The following is a 17,282-nucleotide window of genomic DNA, read 5'->3' as shown; positions in this document are numbered from 1 at the left end:
AGGACGAAGATATTACCTCCAAAAGATGCCTTAATAGCAGCCAAACTTGAATCCAAGCAAAGCCCTTTGATCCAAGCCACTTCTCCTTCAAGATCTCTTCAAACAACACTTCTCCAAGCTCTAATTTGCTCCACAAATGATCTCTCCACGAATTTAGGGTTTCTGGAACTCAAGGGGGGGATAAGGGAGGCTGTGGAGGGGTATAATGATCTTTATATAGGGCTCAACCTCGAAAATTAGGGTTTTATCCATACAGCACCTACTCGCCGAGTCCATCCTTGGGACTCGCCGAGTAGGCCACTTGACACGCGACTATGACCGCGACCTGACTCGTCGAGTCTATCCATGGACTCGCCGAGTCATCCTCTAAAACTTACACTTTTAGCCCTTCAACTCTACTCTTGCGATTCCGGGATGTTACATTGATATGTGCTAACGAGGGAGATTTCCCTATCCACATCTCTTGAGGTGTTTTGGCAACCTTCTTTTTCGGAACTAGATTAAGAATATGGGCGGCAGTCTCTAAGGCATACCCCCAGAATGAGATAGGTAATGAAGCTCGACTCATCATGGAACGAACCATGTCCAACAAGGTTCGATTGTGCCTCTCAACCACACCATTCAACTATGGTGTCCTAGGTGGTGTCAATTGTGAAACAATTCTGCATTCCTTGAGGTAGTTGTGGAACTCGATACCAAGATACCCACCACCGCGAACGGATCGGGGCATCTTTATCTTCCTGCTTAGTTGATTCTCCACTTCTTGTTTAAACTCTTTGACTTTTCAAAGTTTCTGAGTTGGCTAAAGTCTTTTTTTGGCTATTTTTTGATACACAATTAGGTAAAATGGCTAGATTAATAATTCCCTTATTTAATATTGGGGAAATCTTCAGAAAAGTCATAATATATCACCTTAATTTACAAAAAAATCCCAAACTAGAATCGGTTTACAAAAAAAGTCCCGATAACCGGAAAAAATGATTATTTGAGCCTTTTTTTCGGTTTATCGGTTTTAATACTTAACCGGTTTCATTAACGTCTCATTATTTTACCATAACTTTCATTAAAGTCTCATTAGTTTACAATAATTTGGGACTTATTCGTGAATTCTAGTAAAATAATAAGGCTTTATTAAAACCGTGTAAGTAATGAAACCGGTAAACCGGGAAAAGAGGGCCAAGCGTCATTTTTACCAGTAATTGGGATTTTTTTGTAAAGAAACTTTAGTTTGAGATTTTTTTATAAATTCTGGTAAAATAATGAAAGTTTTCCGGAGATTTCCTTTTAATATTGCATTTTGTGACTAAAAACATTGTAAAAGTACGTTCTATGTATTTGTTTTCTATGTCTTCAACAGTTAATTTGACTACGATTCATACCTACATCCCCAAAAGCATATTGTATCATTGTATGTGTTCATGCACCCTTAATCAATAATCCAAATACGGCACACGACTTTACTCACGAAACCAAAAGCAAACGAGGACGACCGGCTTTTAAAAGGAAAAGCAAAAACCAAGTACAATTAGTTTGCAAGAAACGTATCTCCCAAAAGCAATCAAACCCATTTTGGTCGAACCAACACACATGACTTTTTTTTTTCCCTAATTAGGGGCGTTAATCATGCACCAGAAAAACGTGTTATGGTTTGCCAAATGCTGATGTCCGCACCCTAGTACATTGCATGTTTTCCACAACTAAAGTTTTCGTTGTTTTGCTTTTTTTCATTTTGGTCCACGGCTACTTAAATTTACCTGTGTTTATGAGGCGAGAAAAAGATAAAGTGAAACACAAACATTACAGTTAATAGTTGAAGGAACAAATTTCTCTAGAAAAATCGACGGAATTACTTAATTACATTGAAAATGAATCACCCTTAATAATGCAAATGTATCATAAAATACACATAGTATGTCGTCACGTATATGTCATATATACATATATTGATTTTAAATTAAATGAAGCAAAATTATCAAGGGTAGTATATAAAATACAGACGCCTATAATTGGAGGTATGGTCGGAGGTTTCTTGGGAAAACTGCGTTAATAATGAGTTGGCAGTTGCAACGTGGTGGAGAGGCATTGGTCACCAAACCTCTAACGCTAAGTAATTACTTTTTCCTTTCCCCTCTACGAGTACAAGTTTAAACCACCAAATGGGGGACTACTTTTGGTTATAGCGACAGCATGGAATTCGAAGGTTGTGTATCCTTCTTACATGTGTAAAAGGTTACTTATTCATTAAAGCCATAAATTAAAAAAGTAAAATATCTTTTGAAACTCAATTACTGTAATAAATTGTTAGTTGCAACCTTGGGTAAATATTTGGACCTTCGGATTGGATCGGAAATCGGATCTAGATCTGGAGTCGCTAACAGTCAAACCTATCGGATCTAGATCTGGAGTCGGTAACAGTCAATAGGTTTGATTGAAGATCCATTAATTTTTGCAAAACATGACCGGTTCGAGTGCCGGTCTAGTCCAAATGATTACTTTTACGTCCAAGATTTGGGAACTGGACCTGGATTTGGATCTGGACGTGGACGACCTGATAAGCCTCAATAGATCCGGTCAAAGGTCCATTAATTTCGGTAAAGTCGGTTCGGTCCAAGAGTCGATACGATCCATTTCAGATTCTCACCCTGGTTGCAACAATTGCAATTTTAAAATAAAAATATGAAAAACTAGACACACAATCACTATATGCCTTTTTTCCATACACTACAACAATTACCGGCAATAGCAGCGACGCTTTAGCGGCGACAGACTTTTAGCAGAGACAAAAAAACAAACGCGTTTTTGGATCGGATCTGCTCGGAAACCGGATCTAGATCTATAGTTGGTAACCGTCAATAGGTTCTTTGAAGATCCACTAATTTTTGGAAAACATGACTGGTTCGAGCGTCAGTCTAGTCCAAATGCTTACTTTTACGTCTAAGATTAGGGAACCAGACCTAGACTTCGATCTGGACCTGGACGACATGTTAAGCCTCAATAGGTTCGGTCAAAGGTCCATCAATTTCTATAAAGTTGGTCCGGTCCAAGAGTCGGTACAGTCCATTTTAGATTCTCACCTTAGTTGCAACAATTGTAATTTAAAAATAAAAATATGAAAGACTAGACATAAAATAACTATATGCCTTATTGACATACACTACAAGAATAACCGACAATAGCAGCGACGCCTTTAGCGGCGACAGGGACTTTTAGCGGCGAGAATAAACAAACGCATTTTTATCACCACTAAAAGTCTCCATCGCCGCTAAAGGCGTCACCACTAAAGGCTTATTTTGGCGTTCTGTGTCATTCAATTCTATCCGTCGATTTAAGAAATGATCCTACGACTAGCTAGGATGACATAAGAAATATCGCGTTGTTTTCCCTCCGGTGTGTCGCCGCTAAAGAGTGTGTGTCGCTGCTAAAGGCTTATTTTGACGATCCATGTAATTTCAATCCCATCCGTCGATTTAAGAGACGATCCAATGATGTAGAAAACCCCGTGTTGTTTTCCCTCTCATGTGTCACTGCCAATGAGTATGCGTCACCACTAAAAGTTGTCGACAATAAAACCCCTCTCTGCTCCTTTTTTTGTGTTCTCCTTTCTTTCTATCTGCTCACCATTGTCGTCGACCTCATCGGGATTTCACAAAAAACTTCACAATTTCACCCATCTCTACTCCATTTTTCTCCTTTTCCTTTTCCTTTTCACTTCTCCTTACTAAATTTCTAGCATTGATGTGTATTTTTAAGTGTATTTTGTGTTTGTAGTTATGGATGTGTATTTGTATGTATATGTGTATTTTGAATGTATTTTATGTATGTATATGGGCCCAAACCGTTAGGGAGCATATGTTTCCAATAGCAAGAATAAGTCCAAGCAGTGGAACAAGTTACCCATTTCAATTAGGGAAGTTTCCAAACTCAAATTCGAAATGAGATCTTCCATCTTGATTAGCATGGTAAGTAGGCATGAAAGATGAGGCAAAGAATGTTCCGTATCTCCCCGGCCAGATGCTTTCAAGACAGGCAAAGGTAAAGGGAAAAACTGATAAGGTAAGGGGAAAAACAGTGAAGAATGACTTTGCTAGGAGTTATAGCGCCATGGAAAAACACCCTTATATCCTATAAGAAAAATTCCCAATTCTCCTTTTGTTACTTCGACTATCGCATAAAGTTCTTGCTTCGACAATTCAAAAGTCCGAGAAGGTTTTTTTACTAATGAATCGATAGTCAAACTCATTCCATATAGTATCTTTTACTCGATCAAAGCGGCGGATTTTTAAATTTTCATAGGGCCCTCCCGGAATTCCTTCTAGGGCCTGTTGAATAATGGATTCTGTCATTTCAGTGATTTGTACTAAATAACGAGCTAATGAATCCTCTTTTTTTTCCATTGGACTTCCCAATCAAATTCTTCGTAACACTCATAATGATCAACTTTAAGAAGATCCCATTGTGTTTCGGAAGCTCGTAGCATGGAACCCGACAAACCCCAATTTATTGCTTCCTCTCCACCAATAAGGCCTACTCTATCAACTCATTCTAAAAAATGGGATTTCGTGTAATAAGCTTCTGAAATTCAGCAATTCCTGTTAAAAAAATAATCGCAAAAATCCAAACATTTATCTATCCACCCATGAGGTAAATCAGCAGCGATTCCAACAATACGAAAAAAATTGTGCATCATTCGCATAACGGTGGTTGCTTCGAATAGGTCATATATCAATTCTCTTTCTCGAAAAATATAAAAGAAAGGATTTTGCGCCCCAATATCTGCCATAAAAGGGCCAAGCCATAACAAATGCCAAGTTATACGACTTAACTTCAACATAATGACTCTGATATAACTGGTCCTTTTAAGGACTTGAATATTGCCTAATTGCTCTGCGGATGAGGAATTAGCATACCAACTTGCTTTCATCGTTCTTGTTTGTGGACATAGGCGTTTTTTTAGTTTTTAAGAGGGGTTGTAACCAATGAGGTAATTCATTATTTATAAATCGAATAAAAAATCTATTCTATTTATAAAGTAGGAAACTAGGAATATATATATATATATATATATATATATATATATATATATATATATATATATATATATATATATATATATATATAGATCTAGGTTAAGGTGTTTAAAGTATTTATTGTGTTATTGTATGCATAAATATGGATCAATCAAAATTTAAATAAACAATTAAATAAATAAATAAGGATAATTAGGTAATTTTATAAACAACTTCTCCAAATACTTTCCTATAATTATGCTAATTTTAACCTAATTTATCCCTGTTTAATTACCACCGATGTCACTTTGAAAAATCCCCGTAGGATTCGATTTAAAGCTTTCAGCCACCACAATCCAAAGTTTGGATCTTGACTGAACACCAACTGTTATTCCCTTCATCTCTTCGCCATCTTCAAAAAAATACCAAGCCATTATCACCTCTACATGTTTTTTCTGAAATTCTGATTTAAGAGTAACGATACACACACACCCGCACATAGTTAGGGCTCGAATGAAGAAAGAGGGTGAAAGAAAGTCTGGTTTCTTGATTTCTGATTTCATGGGCGTTGACACATTTATTTATACATCGATGAAGGTGAGAAGGAAAACACGAAGCGACCGCAAGGTCCAGTGGATGTCGATCGATTGCAGGCTAAGGAAGCGTCTCCTGGGTCGACGAGACTGAAGAAACGAAGGGAAGAAGAACCGAGCTTTTGTTCCCTCTTGTCCGACTGTGAGGTGAGAAGAGGAGGAGGTCAGAAGAAGGTTTGCGAGGAGGTACGCATAAGCGATGGGTGATGGGGAAGGAAGGGAAAGGTGTGAGGGAAAAGGTTCTGTTGCTCGTCGATGGTGGAAAGAGGTGAGCGGATGGGGGCTTCTCCGGTAGCCTCCATGTTGCTTCTGATTTTTCTTCTTCTTTTTTTTGACATGAATCAATGGAAGGTAAGGTGCTTGGTTTTGATATTTGACAGGTGGAGAGGCAACCACTAGAGGTGAGAAGGGTTGTCCCTGTGGTGATTGACAGGAACATGTGAGGGAATAAATCACGAGGCTACCGCCTCCTTATTCAGTTAGAGAAAACAAAACCACCAATGAGGAGTTTCTAGCATCAATTAATGAAGGAACAAGGGAGCAACGAAAATGATCCTCGGGAAGGAGACATGCGGCTTCTCTGTCTTCACCGAGAGAAAGATGGGTGAGGGGAGGTCTTTCATTGCACATTTAACTTGGAATTATATATAAAATCTGATCGCCTCAGATTCAATTTGATTTTGACGTGATTTTTAGTGTATAATTTAGGATTTTTTGATTTTAACTTGATTTCTGGCTGCATTTTATGAATTGATTCATATTTCAATTTATGTTTTTTTTTTATAATTTTTTATTTAACACTTCATTTATGTTGATTGTGCAAGATCTTGACAAGGTTGAATTCTGAAAAGTATCAACTATGTTTATGGAGATGATTCAATGGATGATATTGGTGAGATTCCAATTCTATTGGAATGGAATCATGAATTCTAATTTTGTTGGAATTGAATCACGAATTCCAATTCTGTTAGAATTACAGAAGTTGATGCTTAAAGAACGGACCATAAAAGTGAAAGTGATTCTAAGCAACATTATTCTTTTAGAATGTTTTAGTCGTTGTTAGACTTTGATGTTTTCTTTCCCGTTTTGAAAGTTTTTTAGTTTTATTCTTTACCAATAAATGTAATTCTTAACAATTGTTACCAGTATATTGTAAGAAATAATATATTTTTTGTTATTTATTCTTTTATTGACTGTTCAGGAATTTGTTATTCTACAATAAGTTTTTAAATTCATGATCAATAAATAGTTTCAAGAATATTTTTATTATTTATGGTTCAAGAATATTTTTACTTTTGAATGTACTCATAAACATGTTCTGTCAGAATGTTCAAATTAAAGGAATTATAATTCGTAAAATTGGATTTTTAAAATTAATAGAATCTATGATCCCTTAAAAAATATAATTTTACTTTATTAAATCTATATTATTTGACTAAATTACGCTTGTAATTAATTAAGATGATATTTTTCAGTTATATTTAATTCAATAATATATATTAATCACTTTCTTAAAATAAGTAAAAATTGATTGGCCCATATTTATGCATACAATAACACAATAATTACTTTGATTAGATTAATCTAAGTATATATATATATATATATATATATATATATATATATATATATATATATACATATATAATAGGGAAAACTAAAACGAAAAAGAAGGACGTCGATCGAGCGTTTCCATGCCTAGTCCCAGTTTCGGTTAAAGACCCAGAACGGGCTACAAATCTATACTAATGAAGTTTTTATGTGATAAAGTCATGTCAGGAAGTCCTTCTCTCATTCTGGTGCTTGTAAGATAAGACCAGTACATGAATTTGGAAAGAGGGCCTATGCCCGGTTAAAGTGAAAGCCTGTAGTGAGAGCGACGGGGCTTACTTTCTCTTTGGTTCAACTACTAAATAGATAAGTCATTTTTCCTCGACTATAGCCATCGGGGTGGGGATAAGGCAGAAACACTTGCCGTACGTGATAATGCCACATTAGATAGAACAGTTCACCAAGTCATCGCGGGCAATCCGCTTTTATCCCTTGGTGTCAAATGGCGAGTTCCTTTCTTGTCTTGCCTAATAACTTTCTTTATTCTCATTGAAGAAAGACTTTCCCTTTACTTTCTTTTACAGGGGAGGAGAATACCACTCTATCAATAACAAGAAAAAAGTGGCAATTCCGTTTCAAATGGTTTGAGCTTGGAAGCAACATGCTATCTGTCGATAGTGGAAACGGCAGACTCGCCAGTTAGGCACACCATGAGGCTGACTACAGAAGACCGGGAGGTTACAATTCCTGTTTTCCTGTTTCAATTTTCGGGAGTGAATGCAGGAAGTACAGATGGTGGAAAAGGTGTGAACATTCAACCAAAGGCGTCTTAGGGATTGAAAATAGCTAAGCATTGTGGCCATCACAGGTCCAGCTACGTATGGCTGGCGTACAACCTACTTCTTAGACAAAAGAAAAACAAGAAAAAAGTATGCCTTCTTTGGTACCTTTATTCCAATCTTAGACAAAGAGCAAGGAGGGTATAAAGCACTGATGGGTAGACCATGGCTCCAACCAGGTGGTTAATGACTGGGCTATGAAAAAGAGTCTCAAGCAGGGAAACGCATGATGGGAGGCGGAAAAGGCTTGTATTTGTTTCACAGAATAAGGACTATGGAAATTGAGTTTTCGTAGTGTCGATGCTGGCGTCAGTTGACCCGGTTGATAAATAAATAAAGTTTTTTTTCATTTATTTATATGCAAGATCGAAGACGCAATTCGCGCGGGTCTATTTTATTTATTTATTTTTAAGAAAGCAAGGAGGTTATTTGTTCGTTGGGCGATTCAGCGAGCCGAATCGCACTAAGGCGATTCATTTGCCTACCATCCTATAGAGCAATTCAACCTCTTAGTAAGACTCGGGCAAGGAAAACTCATTCTATCTGGGGCAGGTAGGTGAAGCGTCTAGCTTGGGGGGCACGCCGAATCCCTGAAAGGCCTTGATGATTCTCCCATTTTGAAATATGAAGATAGAAAACCATAATTTTTCCAAACTTCACTTAAAGAGTCTCGTGTCCATGTTGTCACGACTTTAATTTAAATTTGATGTTTGTTAACTAAGCGGGACACCCCAAACTTTCTTCTCAAAGCCCTTCCCCTTGTACAGCCTTACCAGGAAGGCTATTTTCATTTTGTGTTCTTTACGGGAGGTTATGTGCAATCCTATGCATATATGTATTTTTATGTATATGTATGTGTATGTATTTTCGTATGTATATATGTGTATTATGTACATGTATGTATTTTCGTATGTATATATGAATTTTATATATGTATTATGTATGTATATGTGTATTTGTATGAACAGAAATACATACTAATAGCTGTGACGCCTTTAGTGGCGACGGAGAGAATTAACGGTGAGGAATGGAGCATCAACGGCAACACGTCGCCGCTAATACTTTTAGCAGCGACATGTTGGATCTATAGCGGCGACGACTGTCGCCGGTAATACTCTTAGTTCTTGCAGTGATATATGTTATATAGACAAGGCTATGCTGGATACCATCCTAAAGGCAGACGGAGTCACTAGTGGGTTGGGCTGTGGGATGTGCCAGCACCGACGGAACCATCGATTTAGGATACCTTGCACCAAGGGATATGCGGTTTGGAGTATTGATTTTGATTTTGCGGGTTTATGAACCCGTCAAGTGCATGAATGTGAAAAGTAAATGTGATAATTCAAATGTAAAAAGTAAAGCATTCATTGCCACTTTTTTGTATTTAATGCATCCTTCGCTTTTTTTTTTAATATAAATTTATAATACTCACATTTCATTTACTATAAATTTGTGCCTTAGTGGCAACGGTGAGCAAGAAGGTCTACAATGAATTTCTTGTCGCTAAATATCAGGGGGATGGGGGAGGATCACAAGGTCTCCTGGATTCGCAGATTTAGGTCGGTACACAACTTATCTTTCATCGCTATACAGGAAACTCAAATACTAGATGCTGAGCATATTGATGTTGTTGCTTGTTGGGGATCGAGTGAGGTCGGTGTTAGTCGTATCAATTCTTATGGTAGGTCTGGGGGACTTCTGAACCTATGGGATGCAAGATTATTCAAATCATTGGAGGTCATTTCCTCTAGGCATTATCTGATTAATATTGGCAGTTGGGTGGGTGTTCAGAAGCCCGTAATTTTTGCTAATGTATATGGACCACAATCGGTGGCGGATAAGGCTAGACTGTGGAAGGAATTACAAGAAATAATTGAAACCAAGGATGGGGTGTGGATCCTCATGGGGGATTTTAACGTTGTTCGAAGACCTGAGGAGAGGTTTAACTCTGTTTTTTGCCGAAGAACTGCCCGTGATTTCAACAAGTTCATCAGGGACTCAGGATTAATGGAGCCAAAGATGGGAGGATTTCGTTTTACTTGTTTCAGGGATGCCGATGCAAAGCTAAGTAAGCTGGACCGCTTCCTTCACAGCCCCTGTTTCCTTGACATTGCCTCTAATGTTACAGTCACAACATTACCTAGAGAACTATCGGACCATTGCCCGATTCTTCTATCAAACAGTAGACGAAATTTTGGCAGACCCCCGTTTAAATTATTCAGTTCTTGGATGCTTAGAGACAGATTTGAAAAGGCATTCATCACCAGTTGGAACAACTTTGTGGGTTTTGGTACACCAGACCAATACCTAGCTGCTAAGCTAAAACATGTCAAGAAGGATATTAAGGAATGGAGGGCTACTGATCATCCAAAAGAGGAAGTGGAGCTACGTAATCATAAACTTGTTGTCGAAAGATTAGATCATGAGGCAGAAAAAAGAAACCTTACAGAAGTGGAGCTTGAGCAAAGAAGAGATAGCTTTAAGAAGGTGGCGAAAATAGAGAAATTCAAGGCGTTAGACATCAAACAGAAATCACGAATCAAATGGGCTGTTGACGGTGATGAGAACACTAGATTTTTTCATGGGTATGTGAACAGCAACAACAGGAAAAATGGGATTGATGGTATTATGATAAATGGGAACTGGTGTACTGATCCGAGTCTGATCAAGATGGAGGCTTTCACTTTTTTTGCTGAAAAATTTAAGGAGAGATGGCCTTCCAGACCTAAACTTGTTAGCAGACATTTCAAGCAGATCCTCCATATTGACAATGAGCTGCTTGAAACCCCTTTTACCCTCCAAGAAATAAAAGAAGCGGTCTGGGATTGTGGTAATGAGAAGGCCCTGGGACCAGATGGCTTTTCGTTCAAATTCTATAAAAAATATTGGGATGTACTGTTAGGTGACATAGCTGCGGTGGTAAAACATTTCGAGAGGCACGGGAAGATTTATCAATCGTGTAATTCCTCTTTTATATCCCTGGTTCCTAAAATCAAGGACCCGTCCTTTCTCAGTGACTATCGACCCATAAGTCTCATAGGCTCCATCTATAAAATCATTTCCAAGCTTCTAGCAAGAAGGCTCAAGAAGGTACTGGGAAATTGTATAGATGAGGTACAATCTGCTTATGTGGAGGGGTGAAATATACTTGATGGTCCGCTTGTTGTCAATGAGGTGTGCTCGTGGGCCAAGGCGTCGAAGAAGAAGGTGTTGCTATTCAAGTCCGACTTTAACAAAGCATTTGATTCTATTAATTGGGGGTTTTTGGATGCAAATATGAAATCAATGGGCTTTGGAGACATATGGAGAGGATGGATTAAAGGGTGTCTGGAATCTGCAAAATCATCAATACTCATCAATGGTTGCCCGACGGATGAATTCCCCATCACAAAGGGTGTCCGACAAGGAGACCCGCTATCCCCATTTCTCTTCATCATTGCTATGAAGGGACTATCGGTATCTATGAGGGCAGCCTGTGAACGAGGTGTTTTTAATGGAATTAAAATTCCAAATGGAGGGCCGGTCATATCTCATCTACTATACGCGGATGATGCGTTATTTCTTGGTGAGTGGTCGGAGGATAATATCAAAAATCTGTCGAGAATTCTTCATTGCTTTCATGTTGCATCGGGCTTAAAGGTGAATTTCAACAAATCACAAGTATTTGGAGTCGGTGTAAGCACGCATGAGGTTACAAGGCGTGCAAGACCTCTCGGGTGTGAACCGGAAAAACTACCCTTCAACTATTTGGGGGTACCAGTAGGGGCAAACATGAACCTTATTAAACATTGGAGTCCCGTTATTGATAAGTTTCATGCGAAACTATTGAAATAGAAGTCCAAAACTCTCTCATTCGGGGGCTGGTTGACCTTGGTGCAATCGGTGTTGGGGAATTTGCCCACATATTTTCTTTCTTTATTTGTTGCACCTCAAGGGGTGATTGACAAACTAGAAAGCATTAGAAGGCAGTTTCTGTGGGGAAATTCTGGAGACAAAAGGACGATCCACTGGGTCGCATGGGATATTGTTACTGCATCTAAAGAGGTTGGGGGTCTAGGCGTGGGAGCGATCAAATCTTTGAATATCTCGTTAATGGTTAAGTGGTGGTGGAGATTGAGGATTGGAGCATCAACAATTTGGGCTGCGGTTATCAAGGGTATACATAATTTGAACTCAAAACCAGATGACTATTATGCTAATAATCGACTACCAGGTACTTGGAAAAATATTGTCGGGGTATGTAAAGAGCTGAGAAAAAAGAACATAGCATCTGAGGACATCTTATGTAAACAAACAAATTCTGCAGTTGAATCTTGGACATGTAGGCTAACTTCGGATGGCATCTTTGCTGTCAATGCGCTACGAAAAATGTGGGATAGGAGCTTACCTATCTCCGGGAGGAAATTCGAATGGATTCGTGAAATTCTAGTAAAGGTGGTTTGCTTTATATGGAGGGCATGGCTGGGAAAAATTCCAACAAAGTTAGCACTAGTAAAACGTGGGGTATCAGTGGGAGATATAAAATGTAGTCTTTGTGATGAATGGGAGGAAGATTCGGATCATGTTTTGATTGGGTGTGAATATGCAACTGAAGTACTGAGCTGGATCTTTAAATGGTGCGGTGTGATGATGCCCCCAATAAGAACCGTGGTCGAGTTGCTGGATTTTGCCAACAATTGGTCGAATAAAATCAAAGCAAAAGGAGGTTGCTCTTGGGGGTTTGTTATGGTGTTCTTTGGGGTATTTGGAAACAAAGAAATGATAGAGTGTTTCATAATTCCAAGACTCCCCCAGCTAAATGTGCTGATATCATTCAGTCCACATTGTTCTTGTGGATGAAAAATAGGAAGGAAAACTCTAATATGGTGTGGCATAATTGGTGTAGTAATTCATTTTCATGTTTGTAATCTGTCAATTTAAATTCTTCTACTTGTACTCATTCTGCAGCTTCTAGTTACTTGCTAGATGTCTGTTTATCTATTTATTTTATTTGCCAGTTCAAAAAAAAAAAAACTACAAATTTGTGAGTTTGTGTGAAAATTTTTAACAAAGAGTTTATTTTCAAAGGATGTGGAAAGTGAAAAGTGGGTTGAGTGGGTTGGAAAAGATATGATTTTCATATGTTGTGGGTTGGAAAAGATTGAAATGAGAGAATAAAAAAAACTGGATTGAAATGAGAGAATAAAAAAAACTGATTAGGCAGTGGGTTGAGCAGGTTGAGAGAGAATAACTCCCTCCTCTCTAAGGTGTGTGTAATTAGGCTCAAGTGACGTATCTCTTCCTCTCTTTTTCTTCCTCGTGCGAATACCATCTCCAAATGTTGTTGGAATAGTGTTGTTGGTGATGTGGTTATATTTGATGTGTTAAACACTCCTGATAACCTAAGTAAATCAATAATACTGTTCCTAGCCCTTCTAATATTTACATCAATAGTTAATTATATCATGCACAAAGATTTTCGAAATTTAACATTTGGAATATTGCATCTAAAGTCTAAACTAAAAACTTTATAGTCTTTTTATGTAAATATAACTACACATTACAAATATGATTAACACGATTAAGAGTAGTTAATTTTGACTCAATAAAACATAACGTTTGCAATTATACATATACATGATTAATGAAACCATGTATGTATATGATCAAGTTAAACATTAAACAAATAACACATGGCCATAATCTTATCCAATCCAAAATCTGCCACAAACCCTTCCTAATAATTTATGGAAAAGAAAAGATCGAGAGTAGAAGACAAAACCCATGTAGTGCGTACATAAAGTAAAGCGAAATATAAAAAGGTTAGTGAACTTATTAAATTACGAAGGTCCCACACAGTGTGGTTAGCTTTAAAATCAAAAGACAAACCAATGGGTATGATTAATGTTGTGAAAAAAAAAAAAAGGAACTTAATATCAAAGGACAGCCGGTGTTTGTTTCCCTATAAGTACTCTCATTCGTCCTCCCTCCATTTCACAACAATTTCTCTGCATCTTCTTCATATATTAAACAACAGCCAATAACTTTCTTACTTACAAAAATGGAACAAAATCTACCGATTTTAACTAAGAAAGTTTGGAACTTAGTTCGTGTGGTTTACTTCATGCTGCGAAAAGGCATATTCAAGAGAAAGTTGTTGCTGGACCTCAACATGATGATAAGGCGTGGCAAGATCGCCGGAAAAGCCTTACAGAACCTGATGTTCCACCAGTACCACATCAACCGGGAGGCTTTCACTGCCAAACACCGCTCCCACCACCTCTCTTTCCCTTCACCTCCGCCTGGTGAATATGAGTTCAGCTGCAGTAACAGCCCCGCGCCCACTAGTAACCACCCTTTCTCTCTATTTTCATTCCACAAGAAACATCACTCCAACAGCAAACCATCGAAGGATCATCTTGATATGATGGCTGTTAACGCTGTGCTTAAAGCCATGGAGATGATTCACAGCGACAATTCCTCACCGGCGCTTCCAGGCTTTGGGAGTACTCCGATGGTTAGGCAGCTGAGGGTAACCGACTCTCCGTTTCCGTTGAGTAGTGTCGACGAAGACAACCAAGTGGATGAGGCGGCGGAGCAGTTCATTAGCCGCTTCTATAATGACTTGAGGCTGCAGAAAGCAAAGGCGTCGTCGTTTGGCTCATCGTGAATTAACAGATACCTTACACTGTTTACATGTATATTTTAGATAGAGATTGAAAGATCCAGTCATTAACTTGCAAGTGATTGTGAGGTGTGTATGGGAGGCAACTGTACATGTCAAACTTGTTGCATTTATTACACTCGCTTAAAAGAATAAAGTTTTTGCCGATGTTGAATAATTATGATGAACTTCATGCCAATATGTGCTCGAAACTGGGAACAATATAACTAATCCTTTTTTTTTTGTTTGAACATAAAACATATATAAAACGTCAAAATGAACAACAAAATAGAGAAAATCAGATTAACATTTATTTTCATATGATAACCGGTTACAAGACATGCATATATCAAGGCAACACGCAAAAGTTTTGCATATATTTTAGTAAGATACAATTTAATTTTTTTTTTTTAATTTGAAAGATTTTGTTTTTCACTCATGTTAACTGGTATTTTCCTATATGTCCCAATCTCATTAGAAGAACGTATAAATAAAGTACAAAGTACATGGGCTTGACTACAATGGGCTAGTATAAGACAATGCTATGATAAATACAATACACGAAGGCCTATATCAACTAACATCACCCCGCAGTTTTATTGGGGGGAGATTTCCGAACGTTTAAACTGTTCGTAAAGTCGTTGAACAAAGTCGTTGGGAGATCTTTAGTGAAGATGCCAGCATATTGAACCGACGAGGGCATATGAAACATTCGAACAGTACCTCTAGCAACCAGATCACAAACAAAATGTATGTTAATATCTATGTGTTTAGTGCGTTGGTGTTGATCTGAGTTCGAAGTCATGTAAACAGAGTTGATATTGTCACAGTACACAATTGTGGCTTTGGTGGGAGGACACTGGAGCTCACGAAGCATGTTACGAACCTAACGCGTCTCTGCTACGGCATTGGCGACGTCGCGATACTCAGCCTTGGAACTCGATCGTGAGATAATCCCTTGATGTTTGGAGGAACACAATATGATGGCTGTTAGCGTCTGAATAAGCACGAAGAGCAGATGATGGGGAAACAGATAGTTGCAGGCCTAAATTTAGTGTCCCTCTGATGTAGGGAAGAATATGCTTGAGTGCGTAAAGATGGGGCTCTCGTTGATCATGCATGAATAAACATATCTGATGTACTGTGAAGGCAATGTCCGGTCAGTAAACATGATGTGCTGAAGAGCCCCAACCAAACTGCGAAAAAGAGATGGATCCTTAATGGGATGTGCAGTAGCATCCAACTTATGAGTAGTCTTGGTAGGAGTGTGAGTTGGATACATTAGAGCATATGAGCACACTCAAGAATCTCTGAGGCATACTTTCGCTGAGAGAGAAAGATGCCCTGTGATGAGCGAGTGGCTAAAATCCCAAGGAAGTAGTTGAGAGTCCCCATATCAGTCATGGGGAACTCTTGACTGAGCTGAGTAATAATAGACTAACGAAGAGGAGGAGAGGAGGGCGTAAGCACAACGTCATCAACATATAAAAGTAGGTAGGAATGTCAGATCCATGATGATAAATGAAAAGAGAAGAGTTTGTGGCTGATGCCTGCTTGAGACCATATAAAGATCACTGAAGATGACACACATAGTCGGGGTGCTTGGAGTGATGAAAACCCAGTGGTTGATGCATGTAGACGGTCTACTGAATGTGTTCGTGAAGAAATGCGTTCTTGACATCTAATTGATAAATGGACCAATGCCTGGAGACAGCCAAACTAAACACTATATGAATAGTATTCGGTTTAACAACTGGAATGAAAGTCTCATCACAGTCACTCATGTTACTGGCTTCATCTATTAGCCACTAACCATGCTTTGTAGTGACAAAGAGACCCACCAGCATTAAATGTCTGCTTAAATAACCACATGGACCGAACCACATTGGATCTGGGGGATGAGGTACAAGGACCCAAGTGTCATTTCTAATAAGAGCATTATATTCCTCATTCATAGCTTTATACCAATTAGATTTTTCAACGCCTGTATATATGGGACCAGGGGACAGATGGGAATGAGGTGTAGTGTTAATTAAGTCGATTAATGGGTTTGACAATGCCACTCATGGATAGGTATGCATGTGATGAGTTGGAGGGGAGGATGAGGGATATCCTCGGCTTAAGAAGGGGAGGAGGGTGGATAGGTTGGAGGGGAAAGGGTGAGGGTAGGGGAGGAGGGGGTAGTGCGAGTAGAGGAATGTAAATTAGATGGGTGAAGAATTTGGTGAAGGTTAGGAAAGATATCTGATTCAGAAAGGAAATCATATGATGGTGGTTCAGTGGAGGTAACTGAGCGATATGGGACCACGAGACAGATGAGAAGGAGGTGGAGTGTAAATTAAATCAATTAATGGGTTTGATAATGCCACTCTTGGATAGGGTGTGCATGTGATGAGTTGTGGAGGATGAGGGATATCCTTGGCTTGAGAAGGGGAGGAGGATGGAGAGGATGGATGGGAAAGAGTGAGGGTAGGGGAGGAGGGGGTAGTACGAGTAGGGGAATGTGAATGAGATGGGTGAAGAATTTGGTGAAGGTTGGGAAAGATATCTGAGTCAGAAAGAAAATCATATGACGGTGGTTCAGTGGGGGTAACTGAGCCATACGGGAAGATGAACTCATCAAAAGTAACGCGATGAGAAATAATGATGT

The 17,282-nt window shown here is 38.6% G+C and overlaps 2 protein-coding genes across 2 annotated transcripts; both read left to right on the top strand.

The window, feature by feature from the left end:
• Positions 1-11,274: 11,274 nt before the first annotated feature.
• LOC145040241 (uncharacterized) lies at positions 11,275-12,828 on the top strand. Its single transcript, XM_078988198.1, has 2 exons — positions 11,275-11,742; positions 11,824-12,828. Exons 1-2 carry the CDS (start codon positions 11,275-11,277, stop codon positions 12,826-12,828), a joined length of 1,473 nt encoding a protein of 490 aa, XP_078844324.1.
• A 1,129-nt stretch (positions 12,829-13,957) lies between these two features.
• On the top strand, positions 13,958-14,810 carry LOC145038852 (uncharacterized). The gene has a single exon (XM_078987079.1). It carries the CDS (start codon positions 14,030-14,032, stop codon positions 14,636-14,638), a length of 609 nt encoding a protein of 202 aa, XP_078843205.1. The 5' UTR covers positions 13,958-14,029; the 3' UTR covers positions 14,639-14,810.
• The last annotated feature ends 2,472 nt before the right edge of the window (positions 14,811-17,282 follow it).

This window comes from Lactuca saligna, chromosome 4 (genome assembly GCF_052625555.1).
Source record: "Lactuca saligna cultivar CGN05327 chromosome 4, ASM5262555v1, whole genome shotgun sequence".
NCBI lineage: Eukaryota > Viridiplantae > Streptophyta > Magnoliopsida > Asterales > Asteraceae > Lactuca > Lactuca saligna.
Note: the sequence above shows the minus strand (reverse complement) of the source record. Positions and strands in the feature narration are given on the sequence as shown.

Coding starts and splice junctions, on each gene's coding strand:
- LOC145038852 (XM_078987079.1), top strand. CDS start 14,030: ATGGAACAAAATCTACCGATTTTAACTAAGAAAGTTTGGAACTTAGTT.
- LOC145040241 (XM_078988198.1), top strand. CDS start 11,275: ATGGGCTTTGGAGACATATGGAGAGGATGGATTAAAGGGTGTCTGGAA. Junction 11,743..11,823: donor TACCCTTCAACTATTTGGGG/GTACCAGTAGGG, acceptor CTATTGAAATAG/AAGTCCAAAACTCTCTCATT.